At 42.6% G+C, this 23,239-nt stretch overlaps 1 protein-coding gene across 1 annotated transcript; it reads left to right on the forward strand.

The window, feature by feature from the left end:
* Nucleotides 1–2,589: 2,589 nt before the first annotated feature.
* On the forward strand, nucleotides 2,590–22,794 carry LOC117478053 (serine/threonine-protein kinase PAK 4). Its single transcript, XM_034124926.1, has 9 exons — nucleotides 2,590–3,032; nucleotides 15,189–15,436; nucleotides 16,803–17,459; nucleotides 18,015–18,548; nucleotides 19,274–19,407; nucleotides 20,410–20,536; nucleotides 20,623–20,748; nucleotides 20,884–21,018; nucleotides 21,769–22,794. Exons 2-9 carry the CDS (start codon nucleotides 15,233–15,235, stop codon nucleotides 21,934–21,936), a joined length of 2,085 nt encoding a protein of 694 aa, XP_033980817.1. The 5' UTR covers nucleotides 2,590–3,032; nucleotides 15,189–15,232; the 3' UTR covers nucleotides 21,937–22,794.
* The last annotated feature ends 445 nt before the right edge of the window (nucleotides 22,795–23,239 follow it).

Consider the following 23,239-nt stretch of genomic DNA (forward strand, 5'->3'; position numbering starts at 1 on the left):
ATGTGCTGTGCCACAGAGTGTTGCTGCTTTTACATGCACACGGAGCACTGTGGAAACACATTTTAATCTCATTCTGGAAATATGACACTGCCAGCCAAGATCCTCTCAACTGGTGAGTTCCCAAACTGTCTACTTAAAATGTTGGCTTAGCACTGAGAGCAGCTGAAATTCAGTGATAAATGATAGGCAACACGATGCAGTCCCATCATAATAACACAGCATAACCACATCATAATGCATCCTCTATGGCTCGCTATTTGGCAGGACTTATTAAAAGCTCATCGCGTGAAAAGCAAGCAGCCAGTGACTCCGATAGCGTCTCAGACAGAAAATCCATAGCTCTCCCTTACTGCAGTGGACAGATGGTACGAGCAAGCTACCTTTGCTTAATGCGCTTTGGATAGGCCCTCAGAGAAGAGCTTTTGTCCAGCATTGTTACTTTGATAGACAAGAACACTCAGGCTCCACGGGCCATGTTTTTGCAGTCAGAGCTCTTAACCTATTTTTATGATTTGTCTTCGCATGCACCAGTTCACAGAAAGTTTGCACAAGCCTCTACAGCACCTCACTTTGAAGCCAGTAGACATTTTGCATCAAGGTGAACTGCACTTGGCCAACCATGCATGGAGAGGGAAGAGCATCACAAAGTGCAGCATCCCCTTAAAGCCATGCAGAGAAACAAAGAAAAGATGAAGTTAGTCATGATGAAAATGACTTAAGATGTAGAAGCTCATCATTTTGACTGACTATCCCATAATGTTGACCTATTATCTCATAATTTTTGATTTAGTATGTCATAATCGTGACTTTTGTCTCATAATTGTGACTTACAGTACCTTGTATGCCAACGCTTTGTTTTAATTTCTGCTGTAGTTGCCTCACTCTTAGAGAATTAGAGTGGATTTAAAGGTCATCTGGAAATGTCACTGGATTATGACAAGAAATTACATTTGCTATAGCTATATAGGCTGAACCCTGATGACCCCCGGTGTAACCCTTAACAGATTCATCCAAAACAATAGAATGAATTGAAATGCAAACAATTAAGGCAGTATCACTATACAGCCCCTGGGCTTTCATTTTAATGACACTGTGGTTTAAGACGGCTCTTGTCACTGTAAGCCCTTTTTTTACATCACAAGCCAGGTTCTACTATTCATCCAAATGGGGGGGGTAAGTGCTTTCATGAGATGCATCAGAAAGGTTAGGAGTCTGACAGGGAAGCTGACAAACACATTTAAATAAACCCCTTGAATCCAAAGTTAACATTATAATATTGTCTCTCTATGGACACGTGCTAAAAAAGGATTGATCAAATAACGCTGTGATTTAAAACAATACATATAACTCGCATTAACAGCACAAGGGAAACAAAATAATTATAGATAATAATAGAAAGATACAAAAAAACTTAAAATAAACACACCTTTCCTCTTAAAATAACTGTTCTAGAAGCACAGCATTTTTGATGGTTCAACAGTATTTAGGTCAAAAAGAAGAAATAAAAATGCATTTCTTTTTAGCATACTTATCATTTATTGATCTTTTAAACCTTCTAGTTTCCCTTCACATTGGCCATGCAGAGTTTGGGTTCATAAATGTCTCAGCAGACAGCCTAAGCAAACAGGACTGTTTTTGTGATAATCGCCCATTTTTGCCTACAAAGACATACATTACAAGACCATTTTAGAGGGAGAGGGAGGGGTCGTGTCTGCTATACCCCCAACAGGCAAATGTGTCATTGTTATGCAGATTGGTTCAGTGGAGCCTTCTTTCTTTGAGTTTATTTGATGTGTAAGGAGGAACATCATCATTACAGCTTGTTATAGTGCCTCTGGAAGCGTCTCATCATATCCAAACGCTGTGTCGAACATGTATGCCCCAATTCTGGCTCAGACTGCCAGGCATTTCTGCACGACTTGACCCTAATACATTTCCCTGCTTTGTGTCTGCTCTTATGCTGCTGTATAAATTATTCAGGAAATGATTGTGGTAAAAAAAGTGAGGGGAATGCTTCAGTCAAATAATGAGCATGCTACTCTGTGGCAGTGTTGTAACTTCTTCATCCACAAAGATTTTTGGGTCACAATGAAAAAATTGGGAGAGCGAGGATTGCACCCTCTACAGAAATAGCCCAACTCTATGCTCCCCCCCCCCCTTCCTCCTCTTCAATGCTTTACAGCTACAACAACCCCTCCCGCCATCTGCCACCCCTAACCCTGTCATTTCATGGATAATGCATTTGACTGAACAGCAGCACACTGGGCGAACGCAGCGTCCTCGTGTTCGCATGTCACCCACATTACGTGCAAAGGAGACAGAGGGAGAGAGATGGAAGGCAGGGAGGGAGGGAGGGGGGGAGGGAGGAAGGGTGAAAGGTATCCCAGGTGATGAGGTGAGTCGAAGCTCTCCTCTCCTTACAGTCACTGGAAACCCGGCACACATGCACACGCCGCTATCAATTCTTTTGCAGCCCAATGAGGGAGTGGGAGGAGGCAGGGAAGGAGGGGAAGTGATAAAGAGAGAGAGAGGAAGGTGGGAGGGAGAGTGTGTGTGTGTGTGTGTGAGAGAGAGAGAGAGACAGCGAGTCAGAGCAGGAGAGGGAGAGGGGGGGGATGGAAGTAGCTGTGTGGGGCCGTGGTATTCTCTTCTCCTGGATGCTGTCTTTCCTCTTCATGGCTTTGTCCCCCTTTTGTACGGTCAGCCTGTGTGTCCAGGAACAGGCTCCGGCACACGGACCAGCACTCAGCCTCGCAGCCCGGGATGATTCAGTCCCAACAAAGAGCCTTTGAGATGTGTGCTTCTGCCTGGAGGGAGGAACGCATCAGGCTTTCCCAGGCAAGCGGCAGCCTGCAGTGTGCGTTGGCTTGAGAGCTCCTCGTCATCGTATGAGAGAGAAGGAGAGCAGCGTGTATGTCCGTGTGTGAGTGTGTGTGTGTGTGTGTGAATGTGAGTGTACAATAGTGTATGTGCTCAGTCTTGCTTCTAATCCTTCTGGTGGAGAGAGGCTCTCTTCTTCACTACGCGGCAAGGTAAGGGGATGGTACATTTTATATATTTTTTCCCTCTTCTAACAATGATTTATCCCTCCAGAGATTCCTCTTCCACGGTGAGGAGAGTTGGGTAATGAGGGGGAGGTGGGTGGGAGGAAAAAGGGAAAAGAGGCTTAACGTCATTGATAAGGAGCGGGGTAGTCGGTAGGCATCAGCCCTGGTGGAGGAAGAGAAGAAGGAGGTGGAGAGGAGCAGAATGCAGTGCAGCCAGGTGCTGGTGTCGGGGTGAAAGGGAGAAAAAAGGGAAGACAGAGAGGATGTATTCAATGATGGACTGCATCTCAAAAGAGCCTTCACCTTATGCTCACCCCTCATCCTCAAAATCCCCTCTCTCCCTTCGTGTCTCTGTCGCTTCTCTCCTCAACCTCTATTTTAAAGAAAAGGTTACAACAATCCCGAAAATGGATCTCACTTTACAAACACAGACAGTGCCACTGCCATGGACACTGAAAACAGGAGCTTCTTGTTTTTACCATTGTGTGTGTGTTCAAGTGTGAGTGTGAAGGCTAAGGTGATATTTCAGGTCCTACCAGTGGATGAGGAATTAAGTATATTTACACCCTCAACAGTAAATGCGTGCTTTGACATGTGACTGTATTTTGTGAACATAATAGACTTTCATCCATAAATGTAATCATTGGAAAAGCTGTTGTGTTAGAGCTTGCATGAACGTGGGAGGCGATGTTTGAACTGTGATCTGTTTGAATTTAAGACATTAAGGGAGCTGCTTCGTGCTGTTGAAAACAGACTTGCAGAGTCTCTCTTTTAGTCTTTCTATTAGATGCAACATTGAACCACCCAGTGAAAATCAATTTGAGGCTAAGGTGTTTTAAAGAGGTGAATAGATTTTAGTTTTCTTCCAATGCTTCAGCGTCATCATTCTTATTGACAGAGTTGTGACATTCACGCACTTGTTTAAGAGTTGTGACTCAGAAAAAGACTTAAAGTAATCAAGACAAAGGAATTAGATAAGATCCACGGCTCTAGGTTCTTGGAATTAGTGTTTTTAGTAGTGCAATACTTCAGTCAGGTGATGTAACTGACCATGTGTTAGTGTCTCAGGTTACTCATTGATATTCAAGAAGACAGAGAATGAGAAAAAGGGTAGAGGAGGTGACAGAGAAGGTGTCTTTGGTGCATGCATTGCACACCCTAACACACACACAGAAACAGACACACACAGCTGGACATCTGCTTCACTTTGTAAGATGTTTGTGCTCCGCTCAGGAATTGTCTCAAAGTTTTTATGGGGCCATCTCATTTAGACCATTTTGCTCTTGGTGAACCACAAACCCTCAGCATAGACTCTAGTCCATGTAGTGAGAAACTGACAGGACAGGCAGTGATAGGGACTTGATACGTGACAGCATGCAGGTGTAAGTGTTACATCATTGTCAGAAGCCCTACTGTTTTCACAATTGTTTTCAGTGCTTGTGTCATGTCTGCCGATGTAGGGTAGGGCGTGCATTAGCAGCTTAGCGTCGTCAACGACCATGAGACGCCAAGCACTAAGGATTAAAGCGGCATCTAAATTAGGGCAGCGTGCCATGATTCCCCTCTGTGGGCTGAAACAGCACCCATGCTGGGTGACATGGGAGGGCAGCAGAGTTGGCGCAGATTGATACTGTAAAGGAGTCTGATGTTAAAAATGGTTAGTGCTTTGTCCCTGGGAGAGACACGCTGATGCCCGGGCTAAAAATATATAAATCAAAGCTTTCATAAGGACATGCACGTACAGTAAAGCTTGCACCGAGGCCTGGCACATCAATAAATTAGACCCAAGAGGGAAGAGTTGGGCTCGTACTATTGGTCCAGGCTGATCGTACGTCTCTATCAGCACAGCGTCAAATTGTTCAAAGCACTTGTGAGAGCCAAGAGGATCTTTAATTAAACAGAGTGTTGGTCAGGGCTGCATTTCTGTACTCTCCTGAATATCCCTGAGCATACATATTGTTTGACTGCATGGAAAAGCATACTTCCCGAGTTAGGAGTGTGTGTCTTAGTGATGTGTCAGCATCAATCCAACATCCCATAAAAGCCCCAGGACACTAGAAGTGCTGCTTTTACAATGTCATTATGTGAAGGTGTTTGGAGATGGAGATTATAGCTTTTACTGTGGCTTTATGTCCATGCTCTTAGCTGAGGGGCACAACAAACTAGTTTTCTTGTCCATTATCTCATCTGGGAGAATCAGTGCCAATATGTCAGGTGACAGAATGATATATGCCCTCTGTTGATGCAAGTGTTCTGTCCTCAAATCCCCTTCAGTGGCTTGTTTACTGCAGACAAAGCTGCCCAAGATGACGGAGAAAAGAGGTTACATCTAAAGAACGAAGACTCCTGCTATTTTTAAATCAGACATAGAAACATGTGAAGATTAATTTGAAAGGCTCTGACCTTTAAATCTATGAACACCTATTCAACATCTTCGTTCATTTAATTTGTCCTCTTGCTTTCTTCCCTTCCAGCTCTTTTTTAGTCACAACGTGTCCACGCTCTCCTTTCCTCCCACACTCTCTCTCCGCCTGTCATGACCTCTCATTTCTTCTTTCCTCCTGTCAATATTAACACAAGACTGATGCTCACTGCGCAGATCCCTGCCCTTGAAGAACTGACAGCTCACATTGTTGGCCACGGACATTAGATTTCTTCTATACACTCCCAATCCTGAGGCCTTTTCTTACTCATTCAGTGCACAAGAAAGTGACAGACAGGCTATTTGATTGTTTACTTTCTCAGAATTGCAGTGCTCTAGGACTTAAAAAAACATTTTAGACTTGCACTTCTTAATACAGAGGTTTGAGTGAAAGCCGACACATGACGAATCGCTGCGAGTTATGTGACATTTGAAATACTCAAGATATGTCACTATCAATGAACTCTCTGTGCGAATATAGGTCATTGCTGCTTAATACCCAATTTCAAAGAAACGGAAATGTAAATGCAGAATGTCAATATAATTTCAATGAATATTATTGCCTCTGACAATTTTTTATCGTAGCTTGCACTTTAACTTCCTTCGCTTCGCTTTGCATATAAGCTTAAACTAGTCCATATGAAGCAGTGTCCTTCCCCCTGAGCAGAGAATTATCAGAGATACAAATATTTCAAAGACTGAGAAAGGTGTTGTTTGACTGCTTTAGCAAAAATGGCACACATCCTCACCTGTAGTTGCTATTTTTCTGCTAAACCTTTTGTAGTCCCAAGCTGCTTCAATGTCATGCATATCCCAAACCAATAGACTCAAGTCATGTTATTGTGTGAGGCTTTAACTATGAACAGTGTTGCTTTGAGGTAAATGCTAACGTCAGCATGCTAACATGCTCACAATGAGAGTGCTAACGTTCAGGTGTCATGTGCAGTACCTCCATGGTAAGGATGTTTTGTTTTTGGTACAGATTGTTTGTCAGCACGATTACGGAAAAGTACTGAGTCTGACCCCGATTGTCATTAAACTTGGTGGAAGCATGGGCTTTAGGAGAACCTCTTACAGTTTTTGAGCGGTCACAGGGAGGATACAAAAAATTGTTTTTCCCTAGCATTGACATTGTGAGATAGGACATGGCTTTGTAAGCCCTCTACGCTCTCCAACTGCCATTGTTTTTGCATATATTTTAGACCAAAGTTTAGGACAAATATAGATTTGGATCCTAGAAAAAAGTCTAGGAATTACCCAAACTATTATAGAACTATAGATGTGGATGTACATTTAGGTGCTTTTGTATACTTTTATTTTTTCATGACTTTAATGTATTTTCTGTCTTTTTGAGGGCCCCATTGAAAACAGAATGGTTTCTTCTCTAGCAGTTTATCCTTGAAAACACAAATGTGAACCTTACAGGATGTGTCGGATCTACTATTGACACAGGGATTTACCCTCCTGAAACCTCATGACAATCTATCATGTTGTTGCTGAAACATTTCCGTCTGCACCAAAGTAGAGTTTGAGCCGACCGAAAAACCAACCAACCAACTGACATTACCACCACTAGCCGCTAGCATGGCTACAGAAAAAAGCAAACTGTGCTCACAAGCCATATTTACCCAATGACCAACTTTGCAGAGGCCATTCTCAAACATTCCTTGTATTCAAAGTACTTTACGATGCATGATGTTTCAGACCAATAGCATAAAAGATGCATGACAGTAACGTGTTATTCCGTGTCATTGAACGCATCTTATTATATCCATAGTCGTCTCCTATTGACAATCCTTCCATGTCTGCAGAGGTGACTTCAAAGAGAAAACAGAAATCAACCTAAATCATAAACACTGCTATTTTACCGTCCGGTCACGTCCAGCTCTGTTACCTTGTTTATGCCCTCAGATGGTGCGTGTGTGTGTGTTTTACAAAGCTCAAGGAAAAGGAATAGATGACCAACCAAGCCCCTTCCTCCCTCTTGAGAGCCAGTCTCATTACACTCAAAGGGCAGAACGGTCATCATAATGAAGCTGATAGAAGGGCAATCTCTAAGCCCCCCACGCTGCACTGCAGAGTCCAAAAACAGCAGCTGATTGCTATCTAAGCCTCTATAAAATAGATGAAGCCCCCTGTAATTCAGCATAGCGTCTTATGCTTATATGTGCACAACGACAGCCCCAAAAAGGGGATTACCTTATCTCCATCGTCTCCCACCCTCACCTCACTATTTGACATGAATCCTGTACAAAATAAACATGTGTCTGGAGCCAGAGAGGAGAGAGGGTTGCATGATGTGTCCTAAAATTAGATCAGTGAAGGACTGAACACCATACTAATCCTCCTGCGAGCACAGTCACCTGCACGCTTGCTACATTTCTGTATGCATGCCAACAGAAAGGTTGAAGCAGAAATCAGGGCAAATAGGAAAAAAATAATCATTCAACAGAGCTTGGAGCACTAACATCGAGCAAATCCAATATCTCTCTTATCTCTCGATCCCCTCCCACTCATCCGCAACGCAACCTGCTCGGGGAATGTGAACATGCCCTCTCCTCTGCTGTCATGTTGTGTGTGGGAAACGTATGGATTGCCTGCTTGCATTTCTGCATGGCATGAAGGGGCCCGGCCACGCCGTCAGGTGAAGAAACTCTGTTTAGTTTTGGGGTAAGACTATGATTAATTTCAGCCGGGAAGAGGGATGTAAAGCTGTTGCGGTTATGATGAGAAAATGTGATGTCACAATCTGCCTGCTTCATCATCTTATTTTATTTAGTGGTTAGTCAGACAAGCAGGTATGAACAGCTTTAGACCCACAGGATTTTCTGTCTGTGAGATCGTAGTTTGCACTGATTGGTGAATTCAAATCTTTTTGTTTTGCTCCTGCACACAGTTGTATGAAGAGAAATACCTAATATAGCACAATTTTGAAGTGACCTCTTCCTGTTTGGCTTTTCATTTCCCTGACAGCAGCCTGCTGAGTTTTGCCTCAGCACTTTGATAGATCAAGAAGACAAGCCACTGAGGCATAGGGTCAAGAGGCATAGGGTCAAGTCCCTGCAGTTTAGAGGGATGTGACCAGAAAGCGTGAACATGCACTGTGCAAGTTCAGCTCTGTGCATACTTATTTATACTACTGGCGCAGAAATCAATGGCATATTGTTATCAAGACACTCATACGCTTGGCAGAGTGATAAGGGTCAATATAAGGCCAGTTGCTTGTGATTAAAGCATGTAAATCAATAATTGCATCAACTTTTTAATTCATTTTGCCTGAGCATGAATCAACAAAGTGTATGCGTGTGTTCCTGGTTGCCCCTTTATCACAGTGGTTAGAAAAATGAGGATCAATAATGTGATATGTTCTCTTCTCTGCCGCTTTAAATGGATACATCTTGATACTTTACAAAGCAGCCATTCTATTTGCTCTGTTATCACCCCATTATTGCTGGCAGTGGAGGACTGTAGCAGTTTGCATTTGACTCATGAGTAAATATTGATTGATCTGCTTGTAAAAGGACACATGAGCGCTATGTGTAAATATTTGTTCAGTCAATGCCAACATCTTTTAAACAGCTATCTAAGCAGATAGTCTCTTGCGCAGCAAAAATAAAAGAAGGAAAAAGCAGAGACGGCAATCTTCTGTTTCTCAGCTTGTTTTCTCAAGCGTTTGTTTTTCAAAAAGCAGCCACAATTGGGGCTTAAAAGCCTTTCTGTGTCTGTAGGATTGAGCGTGGTCCTTGTCTCACGCAGGTCTGACTATAATTTTAGCCCTGAGTCTTGTCTCCCACCTCCTGAGAGCCTGCACACAATAATGTCCCTGTCAGATGGAATTAAAGTCCTTCCCAGCAACACATTATGTACATAGGGAGAGCACAGAGTGATACGCTTATGCAACACTTAGCATATTAGCCTTGGGATTAAATTATCCTTGGATGGTGACACCCCCCCTCAACACTCACCCCACCTTCATATAATGAGGCAGGTTTAGCTGATGTGACCAGTGGGCCTGACCTCCTTTTACCCTCTAGTGATGCGGCGGGGCAAGTGGTGTGGGGTAGTCACCGATAGAGCTCATAACAGGCAGCGTTGATGCCGATTAGAGAAGGGCTGGTCTGGGGGCGGAAGAGAGAGGAGAGGTTGCAAGCGTGATCTCTTGCTGAGCCCTGGACGACTGCAAAACTCATTTCCTCAACTCCCACCATTTACAGTGCATGATGGGAGATTGTATCTGATGTTCTAGGGCAGGGGTGCCCAACCTTTTTTGAACCGAGAGCTACTTTTAAAGTTGCCAGTCTGCCGAGATCTACCAGTCCAAATAGAGAGGCGTAGCCATTACTGACAGCCTACAACCAGGTAAATACACACTTCTACTTGTATAAAACTGACCTTTGTACGATTAATACTTCATAAAATACTGCAGATCCTTTATCTTACCTCTTTCTAATCTACACACATACAAGTATTTAACTGAAGTTACACAACAGTGTTGTTGATACAGAGTTGGAGTTTATTCACACGTCACATACTACAGTGGGTAATGTTTTCAAGAAACATTGAACAGTGCTGCCACATATGACACAGGAAAAAAAGAAAAGACTGAACCCTTTCTTTGCCATTATATAAAATTAGTGTTGCTACAAAAGTATAAATTAGGCTTACTAATAAGACAACTCAGATCTGAAGCTACACAGGAATCTGCTGCCAAAGTGCAATAAAAAAGACAAAATTAATAGAATCAAACCCTTTTTATTTTTTGCATTTTAGTAGAGTATAAAAAGAAATGCCTTTAAAATAGGATGCAAGCAACACTAGTTTCTTAACCTGAATTGATAATAGACTATAATCAATTTAAACAGAACAGATCTTAATGTTTGCATTCTTATACCATTTTGTACTAGAGAATGCAATTCCTGAATAAATTGCTAGTGGGAATGCTTTATGCTGAAAAGCTGACGTTGAAATGTAATGTGTAAGAAGAAAGTGAAGAATTTAGATTGAAATGATACATGAACACTGGGGGCTTGAATGTGTGATGAGAGAAGAAAAGAAAGTAAAAAGGCTTGGAAAAGCAGCAGAATATTTTAACTGCAAACTTTTGAACTAACTTGATGGCGAATGATCTGTCGCCATGCCAACGGCATTTGATGACATCCCATAATACGCGTAGATGCGTTGATGGCTGCATCGTTACCAAACCTGTGAAGTTTTGGGCCGTTTGGAGCATTTTCACTGAGGTTATGAGAAAACCGTGTTTCATGGTGAGCATTGTGTTGCCATGGCAACAGCAATTGAAGAAATCTCAAAACTGTCCTGTAGATGTCTTCACGGCTGGACTGTTAGCACACATGTGAAGTTTGAGCACTTTTTGAACATTTTCATAGGAGTTATAGCGACATCGTCTTTTATGGCGAGAGGGTTTCCATGGAAACGGCATATGATAACACCCCATAATTGACGTAGAGCTGTTGAGGGCTGGACCGTTAACCATTATCTGAAGTCTGGTGCTGTTTATGGCGAGGGATGCGTTGCCATAGTAACACCACATTACGTAACATCAGATTTGATGTAGAGCTGTGTTAACCATTATCTGAAATCTGCTGCTCTGAGCATGTCAGTTGGAGTTATGACATCATCGTGTTCCATGACACAGGTGTTTATATTTGAGCTAACTACGTGTCCAGAGATCAAAGGTTTCCATGGTGATGTGCAGTAATCAGTGAGAGGAGAGCATTTTCATTGTTCTGAATGAGAGATAAACCTCTTACATGTGAACGTTTTGTTGAAGAACCGTAACAGATATCGGTGAAATTTCAAAGCGTGAAGCATGTCAAGGAACTTGAGCATCTGAAGTGTACTTTTTGTGTACTTTCGAGTTAATAATGTGGCCTTTTTGGCAGATTAACTAAAGGTGTGTGGCTGCTGTGGTGGGGAAAGATGAGGCTGAACTTACAATGGGGTTTAATGGAGACATGTTGAACGTTTTTGTCACTTCATGCCCTCAAGAGGCATTTTGTTTAATTATTTTGCTTATTTTTTTTTTTTTTTTTTCAAGCTACGAGATGTTTTCCTACGTTTGTCATGAAAAATTATGTCTCAGGAATGTAGGGTTTGGGAATTATGGCAGGTTTAAAAGAAAATATGAAGGCAAAATTAAATCTGTCCTCCACTCTAGCTGTGACATCACACACTCTAAAATCTGAAGAAGGCCTCTTTACCAAGGTCTGAACAATCTCTAAAAGTACGAATCAGATTTAAAAGTTGTGTTACATGAATAATGTCAGAAAGATGTGTAACATTTTAAAGTTGGAATGAGGTTTCTGAGTGAAGAGTTTCTCCATTGACTTCCATGTTAAAAAATTGATGAATTATGGGATGTATCTCTGGAATTATGAAAGTTATGAATAAGAAAAGTAATAGCCATCGATTCCCGACCGAGCTTAACGTTTTGATGTTTGAACGGAGTTTCTGCGATGTGGAATGTGGGAGAAGAAGAGGTGCAAAATAACCCGGCGGAATAATAAAGAATTTCGTGCGTATACAGATAGTTGGAATGCGCATTCCCACTAAATGAATAAGTTCAAACAAACTAAAACTTACAGCTGATCAATAACGGTATCTAACTTGAGTTTTTATTATATCAAAATTCTGTTGAAATGCTACTGTTATTTTTACTGTCCCCAAAAAGCGCCTCCAGGAATGCTTCTTTCACAACTTCGCCGTCTTTGAAAGACTTCATGTGTTTCGCAAGAACGTGACTGACACGATAAGATGCTATGGTAGCAGCCTTGCTCTTGTTGTTGGGCCTGGTGAAAATTGACTGCTGTGCATTTAGCTGTCCTTTCAGGTCCCTCACCTTTTAGCGTAGGGCAGAATTAGGAGGGAATTCCGTCTCGTAGCGTTTGTGCACTGTTTTGAAATGCCGCTCCTACATTACCCTTCTTCGATAAAGCCACGCTCGCATTGCAGATGAGACAGAAGGACTTTGAATTGGAATGGATAAAAAAATAATCATCCTCCCACTCGGAGTGAAAATTATATATTTTGGGCTTTTTTGCTTCTGCCATAATTGTGGTCTTGTGTGTGTGCGGACTGTCACTCCTGTTGCCATGGACAACGTCAGCGAACTAGTGCCCACTGCCCACCAGCCACGCCCCGACACATGGGGTCACGCCAATCACAAAGCTTTAATACGTTCAAGTGCATTATTCTGGTACAGGAAGATTATGTTATAGGACATTAACGATAAAACATAATATTGTTGTTCTATTTTTAGACACATCTCGCGATCGACTGGGAATCTCGGTCGATCGTGATCGACTGGTTGGGCACCCCTGTAATCTAGGGGCACCTTGTAGGCTCTGAATCAGGGCATAACTACTACTTTCTGCTCACATAAACAAGACAAGACAAACAAAAGTCTATGGTCACAATGTGCGGTGAGCCTAATGGTCACATCAGCATCCTTACATACTCAGAGTGAAAATGCTTCTATGTTCATGTTAAGCAGGAATATTTATTGTTCACCAACGTAGTAGTGTGTTAGGCCGGGTACTAACATGCTCATCAGTAGCAGTGGCGGTTCTAGACCAATTTGACTGGGGTGCCAGGCTGGGGCCAGTTCTTTTCTGAGGGGGGCACAATAAATGCAGGACGAAAAAGGCAAAGACAGTATGAAGTAATTGCGCATAAGAAACAGTGGCGGTGCCAGAGATTTTCTTTTGGGGATGCTGTGGGGTAGCTTGACGTTTCATAGAGGGTGCTCAAACATGTAGGGTTTCCCATTAAGGTACCGGGCGCTACAGTGGAATTTTCTACTGCAACACTCCCCACACGCACATACACAGTACACCCGCGACTGTTACAATGAGGGCTCTTTTTTTTTTTTTTATTGAAGTTAAAAGCATCAATCTGGTGCACGTTGAGAGCAACATGAAGAGATCTATAGATACATCTCTCAACACCCATATGAAACAGAACTGTAAACAGATTTACTATTTCTTTATGGATATTTTACAAATCACTCCCCTTTTAAACTGTATTCTTGTTTTACTGTCATATAGTATTTCATAACTGTTTTTCATTTATTCTCTTATTGTTTTATAACTATAATGATCATATGAAGGTGTGCCTCGGAAATACTTATTTACATTAATGACCAAACCGTTTGAGACCCACTGAGATAACTTAGACTAAAGTTAACTATCTAAACACTGAGAGAGTCCTTTAGCTAACCTGAGCTGAGGTTATCTGAGACTCTCAGTCTGACAGGAGAGAGTTCTCCCTCCACCTTGTTGTTGAAAAAGCTCCTTATATCTGTTAGCGTAGCTAGCTAGCACCAGATGCTAACCACAACGATCTCCGGTACCGGTGCGCGCTCTCTCTCTCGCTCGCTCGTGCATGCACACAAAATGGCTCATGCCACACACACAGAGCAGAGCTTGAATGAAACACAGAGACCCAGAAGTACTTGTACTTTACTGTAGCATATTATTTTCGATTCAATCATTTTTCAAATTACACACATAAAAATAAAGAAATACACATACATTTCTTGGGGGTACTTAGGGGGTGCTAGGGCTATCCTGGGGGGAGCTGCAGCACCCCCTAGCGCCCCCCTGGCACCGCCTATGATAAGAAAACAATGCAATACAGTTATTGGTATTTGTTTCAGTACACATATTTATTTCAGAAACTTATAGTTAGAGTTTTTACGCTGTAATGGGTCAAATGACAAATAGCGTTAGTTCCGCCTATTCCGTCAGCCAAGAAATCGTTGAATCATCTGTTTTTTGGTTTTGAACTACCCAAAATCCAAATCTGATCTGATCAGATAGGGATTAAAAGTTTTGAACTCCTGGGCCCTGGAGACCATGAGTGTTTCAAACGTTCATGATAATCCATCCACTAGTTGTGAAGATATTTTAGTTACGACTGACCAACAGACCAGCATTGCGATCCCTAGAGCCACAGAGCTAGCCTGCACGTCCTCCATACTGTAGGCTACATGAAACAGTATTAATACTAATCATGAGACTTACATTTGAGTGATTATCTCCCGGTACAGCTGTGCAGCTGAGGAAATGAGATGTAATGTATTTAATTTTTTTCCTACCCTTGAATGGAAAATAAAGCTTAGCATACTGTAAAACCCCAGTTAGTGCCTCGCCAAACCCATGGCCATCCATCCAAGGATTAAGTGGTTACGCTCTCCACAATCATAGGCACACGAGGTACTAATTAGGATGGGATATGAAAGAGTAATAAAGGGTTTATGAAAGATAGCCTGCTATAGCATATTTGTGAGTGTTTGCATGAGCTTGTGTCTGTGTGTTGTACTTGTGCTGCTAATGCACTGAAATGGCAGAGTGAATGAATACGCCTTGATTGACCAGATATCCTTCATTACACATGTGCTGTCAAATCCTTCCTCTCTCCTTGGAGCAATTCTCAGAGGCACAGGCTTGTTACAGCCAGCAAGGCAGTGACATTCACATCCCAAAAATGGAACGGCTTAGATGAGCTGTTTGAATATTTTCTCCCAGTTGTGATACTTCATTTCAATATGTTGATACGTAGATAATAAAGGGGAATGGTAAGTCAGGGGCAAGATTGTTTTGAACTCGGGGCTTGCTTTAATTCAAATGTCAAAATTACAATTCCTTGATCATGTTCGGTCTGACATTTTTACTGAAAGCTGAATCTTTCTCTTACAGGGGCATTTTGAAACGTTCAAGCTGTCGTCCTTGTGGACCTGAGGATGTTTCGCAAGAAGAAAAAGAAGAGGCCCGAGATTTCAGGGCCTAAGAACTTTGAGCACCGTGTCCACACCTCGTTTGACAACAAGCGTGGCTGCTTTGTGGGCCTACCGACACAATGGCAGAGCCTGATAGAGAACCTGCGCAGGCCCAAACCCATGGTGGACCCTTCGAGGATCACAGAGGTGGAGCTGAGGCCAAAGAAGGTACACCACACCTCCACACCAACTCTTTATTGATCCTCTAACCTTACCTTGAACTGATTATTAATGACTAGTACATAGTTCGACTAGGAACATCATTAATTTGTCATTAGTTGTCTACATAAAATTATCTCAGAGAGACTAATGCATAAAGATATCTTATATTTATGCAGAAGTGTCCTTCTGTGCTGCAGAGTGATCCTGCTGTCTCAGAACATGCCATTATCCTCTGATGACAACTTGGAAGGAAGGCCTGCTCCCTTTCCTATCTTTTTGCTTTCTTATCTATCATGGGGCTGGGATAATGACCATGCTGTGTACACTGACTATACAATGTTGAATACTCAGAGGGGCCACAAGATGTATTACTCCATGCAGTCAATTAATAACAGTCCATGGTGCCTTCCCACAGATGTCAAGCAGGAGGGATACAAAAAGTGCAGGTACAGCAGTGGAAATGCCAGTTAGTGATAAAGCCTGCAAATCTCAGGATTTCTATGCTTCATGTAGCATACGGTCGATTCTGTTTGTGACCCCCCCCCAAAAATAAATAAATGTAGAAAACACCAACTTATTAGATCCCTAATGAAGTGATTAGTGCTGTTCAACACGAGTTGCATATTGTCAGCTTTTAGGTCAGATTTATGGTTTTAATAGCGTCATCAAGATTGCGGTGTTACCTACAATAACCTCATAATGCACTTCAGACTAAGATTTCACTGATAAAGAGAACAATGCTGTGTGAAATCTGATAAAATGTCTGACTAGCATTACATAATGTTCATGAATAGGATATATCACCATTATCACATGCCACTCTCTCTTCTCAGAGAGGTGCTTTACCTAGGTGAGATGTCATCTGACCTCTACCCCCTGTGCAGATGTAATGGCACCGAACCAGAGAAACAGGAGAGGCTGTTGACTGGCAGTGAACTGAACATGACTCTAGCCCGAGAGACACTAATGAGCCACCATGCACCCTCTCTTACAGTTGCAACAGTATCACTACTCTGGCAAAATATCTTAAGTTTGTCTGATCATTTTCTGTTAGGACAGGTTTGCATTTGCATGCCGGCTTTCTTTGCATACCATCTGAAAGGCTGGGGTATCATTTATCTGTAATGTCAAAATGTTGCAACGTAGGAGCAGTTGTAGAGACTCTGACTTTGTTGTGTCTCCTGATACATTCGTTTAAGTTGCCATCTTTGAAAAATGACAATGATGTCCTTTACAGATTCTCAAGTCTAAATTTAACTCGCCTCAGAGCAATGATTAAGTCACCCTCATTATTCCTTACAGTCCAAAACCTTTCTATAATGTGATCATGGCAAGTGCAATGTGATTAAGATAAACGCCTCTCTTCTTTCAGACTATTGTGCGGGGAAGCATGATCGGTCACGGAGACTACATCGCGGCCATGATCAACGATATGAACCGACTGTCTGTGACCAGTTCAAACTCTTTGAGGAAGAGCAGCCCCTCAGCTAGGAAGAGGGCCCAGTCACTGGGAAGGCTTGGGGAGGTGAACGAAGGAGACACTTACCAGTACGAGGGCCTGACCCAGGATGATGACGACGACGAGGATGTGGGTCATTGGAGGGACAGGGCCAGGAACATCCACAGTGAGACCAATACCCCCTACTTGGGCATGAAGAAAAGCATCACTCTGCAGCCCAATGGGATATTGCCAAAAGCCAGGTCCACATATGAAGTCAGCGTCAGCTCCCTGGAGGGACCCTCGCAACCGCTGCAGTCCCAGAACATCCCTGTGTTAAGTCACGGGGCTTATATGAGCGGTGAGGTGGGCAGCGCTCATGAGAGAGTTATATGGAAGAGAGATTTCCAGTTGCCCAGGGGAATGCAACAAAATCAGAGACCTATAGCTTGTTTTTACAGCCCAGCTATGACTGTACAGCAGGCCCAAGGCGATCAGGCTGCTATCACTGCAGAGTTCCGGCCCAACGTACCGATGTACATGCACCCCCAGAACAGCCCCGGGAGGCCGTACTCGTCCTATGACCTGAAAGTAAGCCTGTCGTTGCAGAAGTTCCTTTGCACAATTTCTGTGTCCGTTAAGTGCACTGGTAATACATTATTCATAGAATACACAATATATGCTTATTTAAGCTAACGTTATGTGCATCATATTAATGCTCAACATGTTTTTGCATGAGCTATGAATTCATCAAATACAAGTTTTTGGTCAGAAAATCATTTCATGCTTAGGTTGTGGAAACTTTAGCGAGGCAGCGTATTGATTGGCTCCACACTAAAGGTGATTACAGCTCTGGGATTGACTATGTAAATTAATTCTAGAGTTAAAATATGAAATGTGGGTTTAAAGTGCCAGTGGGGTTGTAAAAGTTGAGAGATGGTGTGTTTGGCAAGATCAGCGCGGGACACTTGGGTCCGTATAGCAACATCTTTACATGGGTCAAATCAGGTGAAGTGAATGCAGAATAAGTTGGAAGGACTTGATTTACCTTAACTTTTAAAGCAGGTCTTGAACTCCAGGCAACCGGCCAACTCTCTTTCAGCTCCCTCGCTTAATGTTCTCCACTTTTTCTCTTTTATTATACAGGCAGACTCTGCAGTAAGGTACCACTCCGGCTTCTTGCCCACTGGCAACAGCAGTCCTCTTGTGGGCGGCATCAGACCCCAGCGAACGGTGCGCTCGTCGGCTAGCTACACACTTGGCCTGTCCCCTAACATGGGGCTGAGGCCAAATGGGCCAGACCCCTTCCTCAGACACTCCGGATGCCCCAATCTTCCCTACCCCAGGCAAGACAGCCCTTCCCAGCCTCGACCCTCCCCAACAGGCTCTCTAGCCACCAGTCCTCCAGGCACTTGCTCCCCTGCTTTCAGGCCCCCACTACATCCTTCACCAAGACCACCGCCAGACCCACCAAAGGTGACCCATGAACAGTTTAAGGCGGCTCTGCAGATGGTGGTGGACAAGGGCGATCCACGGTCTTATCTGGAGAACTTCGTGAAGATTGGGGAGGGCTCGACGGGGGTAGTGTGTATCGCTACAGAGAAGCACAGCGGCAGGCAGGTGGCCGTGAAGATGATGGACTTGCGGCGGCAGCAAAGGAGAGAGTTGCTCTTCAATGAGGTACAATGTTCACTTTGTGATTCCCACAAAAACGCGACACAAATTGCCAACACACAATGCTTTAAGATTACGGAAACAGATTTGAGATCCAGCATATAAAGAACAGTTCCTCTTTTTAAACCTCAAGTTAATTTCACAGGAATGTGGCTACATGGGTTGTACTAACTTTGCATTCCCCTCCACTTTTGAAGAGGAATGGGCAAGAAAGGACTTGCACAAGACAGCCTTTACAGGGGGAAGCTGCAAGAGCCTTGTACAGCATTTCAACTAAGCATGATTTCTACATTCAACATTTCAAATGCTTATCTTAGCTTGGAGCATCCATTCTTTTTCAACAGAGGTGCTAAGTGCCAAGTTGGCATATATTCCTAAAAGCCTCTGAAATGGGCATAGGGCATGTTGAATTGAACCAAAATGTTAATTTTAAGGGTTAATTAAAGAGATACTCCGATGATTGCACACAGGAAATTCAGTTTGCTCCTTGTTGGGAATAATACTCTGACTCTAAAAACTGTTGTATATTGTCTTCTTTGGCTCTGAAGGGAGCATTCTAATTAAAAAAAAAGAACCCCTGATAATGTCATCAGGGATATCTTGGCTTATGCTGGACCTTTAATGAAAGACACTATTGAGTATACCCAGTTCACATTGAAGAAACAAAATGTGGCCCCGTCATTGTGGTGTCCCTAAAGGTTTGTGATTCTTATGTAAACCTTGTGTTGCAGGTTGTCATCATGAGAGACTATCAGCACAGGAATGTGGTGGAGATGTTTAAGTCAGCCCTGGTGGAGGAGGAGCTGTGGGTTATCATGGAGTATCTACAGGGTGGAGCACTGACCAACATTGTATCTGAAACCAGGTATGTGCCCCCCCGGGAGAATATTTTAAGATTCATTGGTGCATTTCTGTTTGAGTTATGATATCATCTTTAATAACTAAATCTACCACAAGGGGGTAGTATGGTATCGGCTGTTTAGGGAACAGTGATGGTTACTAACAGAACAAAGACTCATAAAGACTGTCATTCAGCCTTCCCTCTCACTCAAAGAAATCATTTGATTACATAATAAAAATCTGTGCATGTTTAGATGCCAGGTGGAAAGTCAGTTTTCGATGAGGATTTGATTTCCTGATACATTGTCCAGTAGCGCATACATCAACATTAATGAAAACACATCGACCTGCAGAAGGGAGTAGATTTTTAACAGGGCATATTTGTTTTGAGCTGTCAATGTATTTTATATTATTAACAGATGGCTGGCTCGATCGCCATGGGATGACACAGGGTTACATCGCTTGACTCAAAGGGCTGAAAAGATTTCTCTCAAGCCAGATGACATATACATTGAGCCAACTGTTTAGTCAAACACTGTTTGACAAACACTGAGATCATCACTATATTGACAGAACGATGAATAATTAGGGTCCTTTTCCTTTTCTGTTTTCCTTGGCTTCAGTCTGGTGTGAAATATTTGTTGAGGCTTATTTCACATTTTCTTTTAAATATGACGATAATCATGTTTAGGAGGATACAGCACTCTGATTTGTAACCTACTTTCTGTCAGCAAATGTCTTGCCGTTTGAAATTGCCTTTGTCTCCTGTTTATGTTGCTTTTTCCCCCTCAAATATCAAAGTCACATTTACACAGTAATGACAATGTTTTGTTGGTCTTCTGCTGTGTGGGAGTTGTTGTTTTGAACCTTCCACTCTTGATCGCTGCTTTTAATGTGCTGTGACTCATTGATTTCAACTTTCTCGGCTGTTGATTTGTCGTAACTCATAATGGAAACATGTGAAATGTTAATGTAATATCTGTTTCTGTGTGTGTGTGTGTAAACTTGTATGCGTGTCATTGCGCAGGCTGAGTGAAGAGCAGATTGCCACGGTGTGTGAAGCTGTTCTGCAAGCCCTGGCCTATCTCCATTCGCAGGGAGTCATCCACAGAGACATCAAGAGCGACTCTATACTGCTCACTTTAGATGGACGGGTATGACGTGTTGTTACACGTTCTTTTTTCCTTACTTTCTGTTTTTGAGTTTCTTGATAGTAAAGCATTTCTCTTCTTCCCCACAGGTCAAGCTTTCAGACTTTGGCTTCTGTGCTCAAATCAGCAAGGACATCCCTAAGAGGAAATCTTTGGTGGGGACACCCTATTGGATGGCTCCCGAAGTCATCTCCAAATCACCATATGGCACAGAGGTGAGAAGGCACACATTCAAAAGGCATCCAAGCTGAAAAACAGTGGTGATCTCGCTCATGTAACATAAATGCCAACAGTGGCAATCTGTTCTGTAAGCACTGTTACGTTATTTCAAATGTGTGATTTTTCACCAGGTGGATATTTGGTCAATGGGTATCATGGTGGTGGAGATGGTGGATGGAGAGCCACCGTATTTCAGTGAGACCCCTGTAGCAGCTATGAAGAGACTAAGGGATGAGCTGGCTCCTACTGTCCGAAATGTCAACCAGGTACGGGAACAGACAGACATTAAGGTCACAACATAGTCTCTTTACCAACATAGTCTCTTTCCATATCAATGTGATGAGGTGTTGCTTAAAATGTCCTACCAACTACTGAATGGATTAATTGAATGTTTGGTAGACATTCATGCCACCCTCTGGATGATTTGTAATAATTCCTCAAAGAGAGTATTTCTCTATCGCCAGGTTAGCATGCTAATACGCCAAGCTATGCTTTGTTTACATTGTAACATCATACCTGCTCAACATTATCATGATATAACAATGTCTGATACAACGCACGTATTTTCATTGGTATGTCACAATATTGATGGGAACATTCCTATGTTCCCAGGGCATGTGCGTCTCTTGATATAAACTAAAGATGTACAGTAAGTGATACAAAAGTAAATAGTTCAAATGGGGAAAAAGAAAAAGGGAGATGGATGCATTTTCACTATTAAAAATATGTTTAAAAATGTAAATTGACAGACAAATATATTCCCTGCTAAAATTGGGGACTTTGGCATTAGTAGGATATAAGCTATGCTAGATTTCAATATATTGACCCGTGGAAATATATATGTTGAACATTTGACCTCAGGAAAAACATTGTTGAGGACATATAACCTTTCTAAAGGTCAACAGTAGCATTTAGATCGAAGCTTCGCTGTCAATATATAAAATTGACGAAATGTAGCAACTACTGCGACAATATATTGATGTTAAAATAAATCTATCCATTGCTCTGTGCTCCAGATCTCCCCAGTTTTAAAAGACTTCCTGGACCGTATGCTGACTCGGGACCCCCTAGAACGGGCCAGTGCCACTGACCTGCTGGAGCACCCTTTCCTGCTGCAGAGCGGGTCACCCCAGTGCCTGGTCCCGCTGGTAGAGCAGTACCGCAAGCGCATGTCCCGTTGCTGACCAAGTGGGGATCCCACTCCCCGAACACTCAACTTCAGTCTGATCTGTCCAGGCGCGGACCAGCATCGAGGTCCAACTCCTCTAGCACCCTAGCCAACAGGAGATCAGCTCCAGAGAAGCAGACCCAGACAGCATGTTGCTGCAATAGTGATGGTGGCAGGACGGCAAGTTTGGCTGACGGACACCGCATGGTCTCAGGCATGAGAGAAGCACTTTAGGAGCGAGTAGAAGGCAGCATGCAATTCCTCACCTCTGGGATCGGGTTCGATCCGAATATTGATTGGCTTCCTGTAACATACAGTGGGATTCAACACTTCACAACATGGTGCATATCAGCAAAAGTCAATATTTCACGTAACTATATGTAATGAACATGTGCTACTCTAAAGATCCTTTATAGTGTTCGTAGTGGGCATTATAGCCAGCAGTTTAAAGCTTATAAAGCTGTTGTTAGGCTCAAACCACAGTAGCTCATTGTGACATTATTAGGAAGTATAAAGTTACCTCTGCACATTCACAGTCTTTGTTGTGGAAACTAGACAACAACCTGGTCCGTACACTCTTTGCATGGCCAAATGGAGGCACACCTGGCCCAATGTGAATGCTTGAATATGTACCAAACTGGGATTCGAAAGACAATTCTCCTTTATTAGCATTATACATGGGTAGATGAAAGCCCAGCTGCTACTATTGGAAAAATCACTAGTTCTATATTCCTCTTTTTCATATTTATTCTTTATTTCCAAATGGTGTTGTGGGTTGTTTGTATGATGTGAAGTCGCAAATAAGGTTTCATTATTTAAAGAACTTGAAACAAAAGCAGATAAATTAATAATGTAAATAAAATGCTGAATATTAGGTCCTTGTACCTGCTGATCTACTGCAGTAAATTATATGAGATGAATTCTAAATTTTACTTTTACTGAAATGTGAGTGTATAGTTGTATGTATGTGTGCATGTGTGTGTGTGTGTGAGCACATGGGCACATGGATGTGTGTGAGGTGACATCTCAGTGTTTGCTTCTGATACAGCCCTATTTGTATTGTGACAGACTTTTTAAAAACCACAAGACGTGTGTGTTGCTCCTCCAGAAGATGTGTATGACTGTAATTTGCATTTGTTTGCCTAGATAAAGCACACAGGCCTGGCATGTGATGCTGCAGGATGTCCACCTGCTGCTGAGAAACACTTTGCACATCGTCTTTGTATTCTGACACGGATACATGTTGACGCGTTTCATGTATTTCTATTTCTGTGTGGGTCATTCGTGAAAAGAGAATTACACATTTTTATTTTGTATAA

This window comes from Trematomus bernacchii, unplaced genomic scaffold (assembly GCF_902827165.1).
Source record: "Trematomus bernacchii unplaced genomic scaffold, fTreBer1.1, whole genome shotgun sequence".
Taxonomy (NCBI): Eukaryota; Metazoa; Chordata; class Actinopteri; order Perciformes; family Nototheniidae; genus Trematomus; species Trematomus bernacchii.

Bases quoted from the DNA above. Each gene is read 5' to 3' on its own strand.
- LOC117478053 (XM_034124926.1), top strand. From the start codon at position 15,233: ATGTTTCGCAAGAAGAAAAAGAAGAGGCCCGAGATTTCAGGGCCTAAG. The intron at 17,460-18,014 runs GTAAGCCTGTCG...TTTATTATACAG, and splicing joins ACTCGTCCTATGACCTGAAA to GCAGACTCTGCAGTAAGGTA. The intron at 19,408-20,409 runs GTATGTGCCCCC...GTCATTGCGCAG, and splicing joins AACATTGTATCTGAAACCAG to GCTGAGTGAAGAGCAGATTG.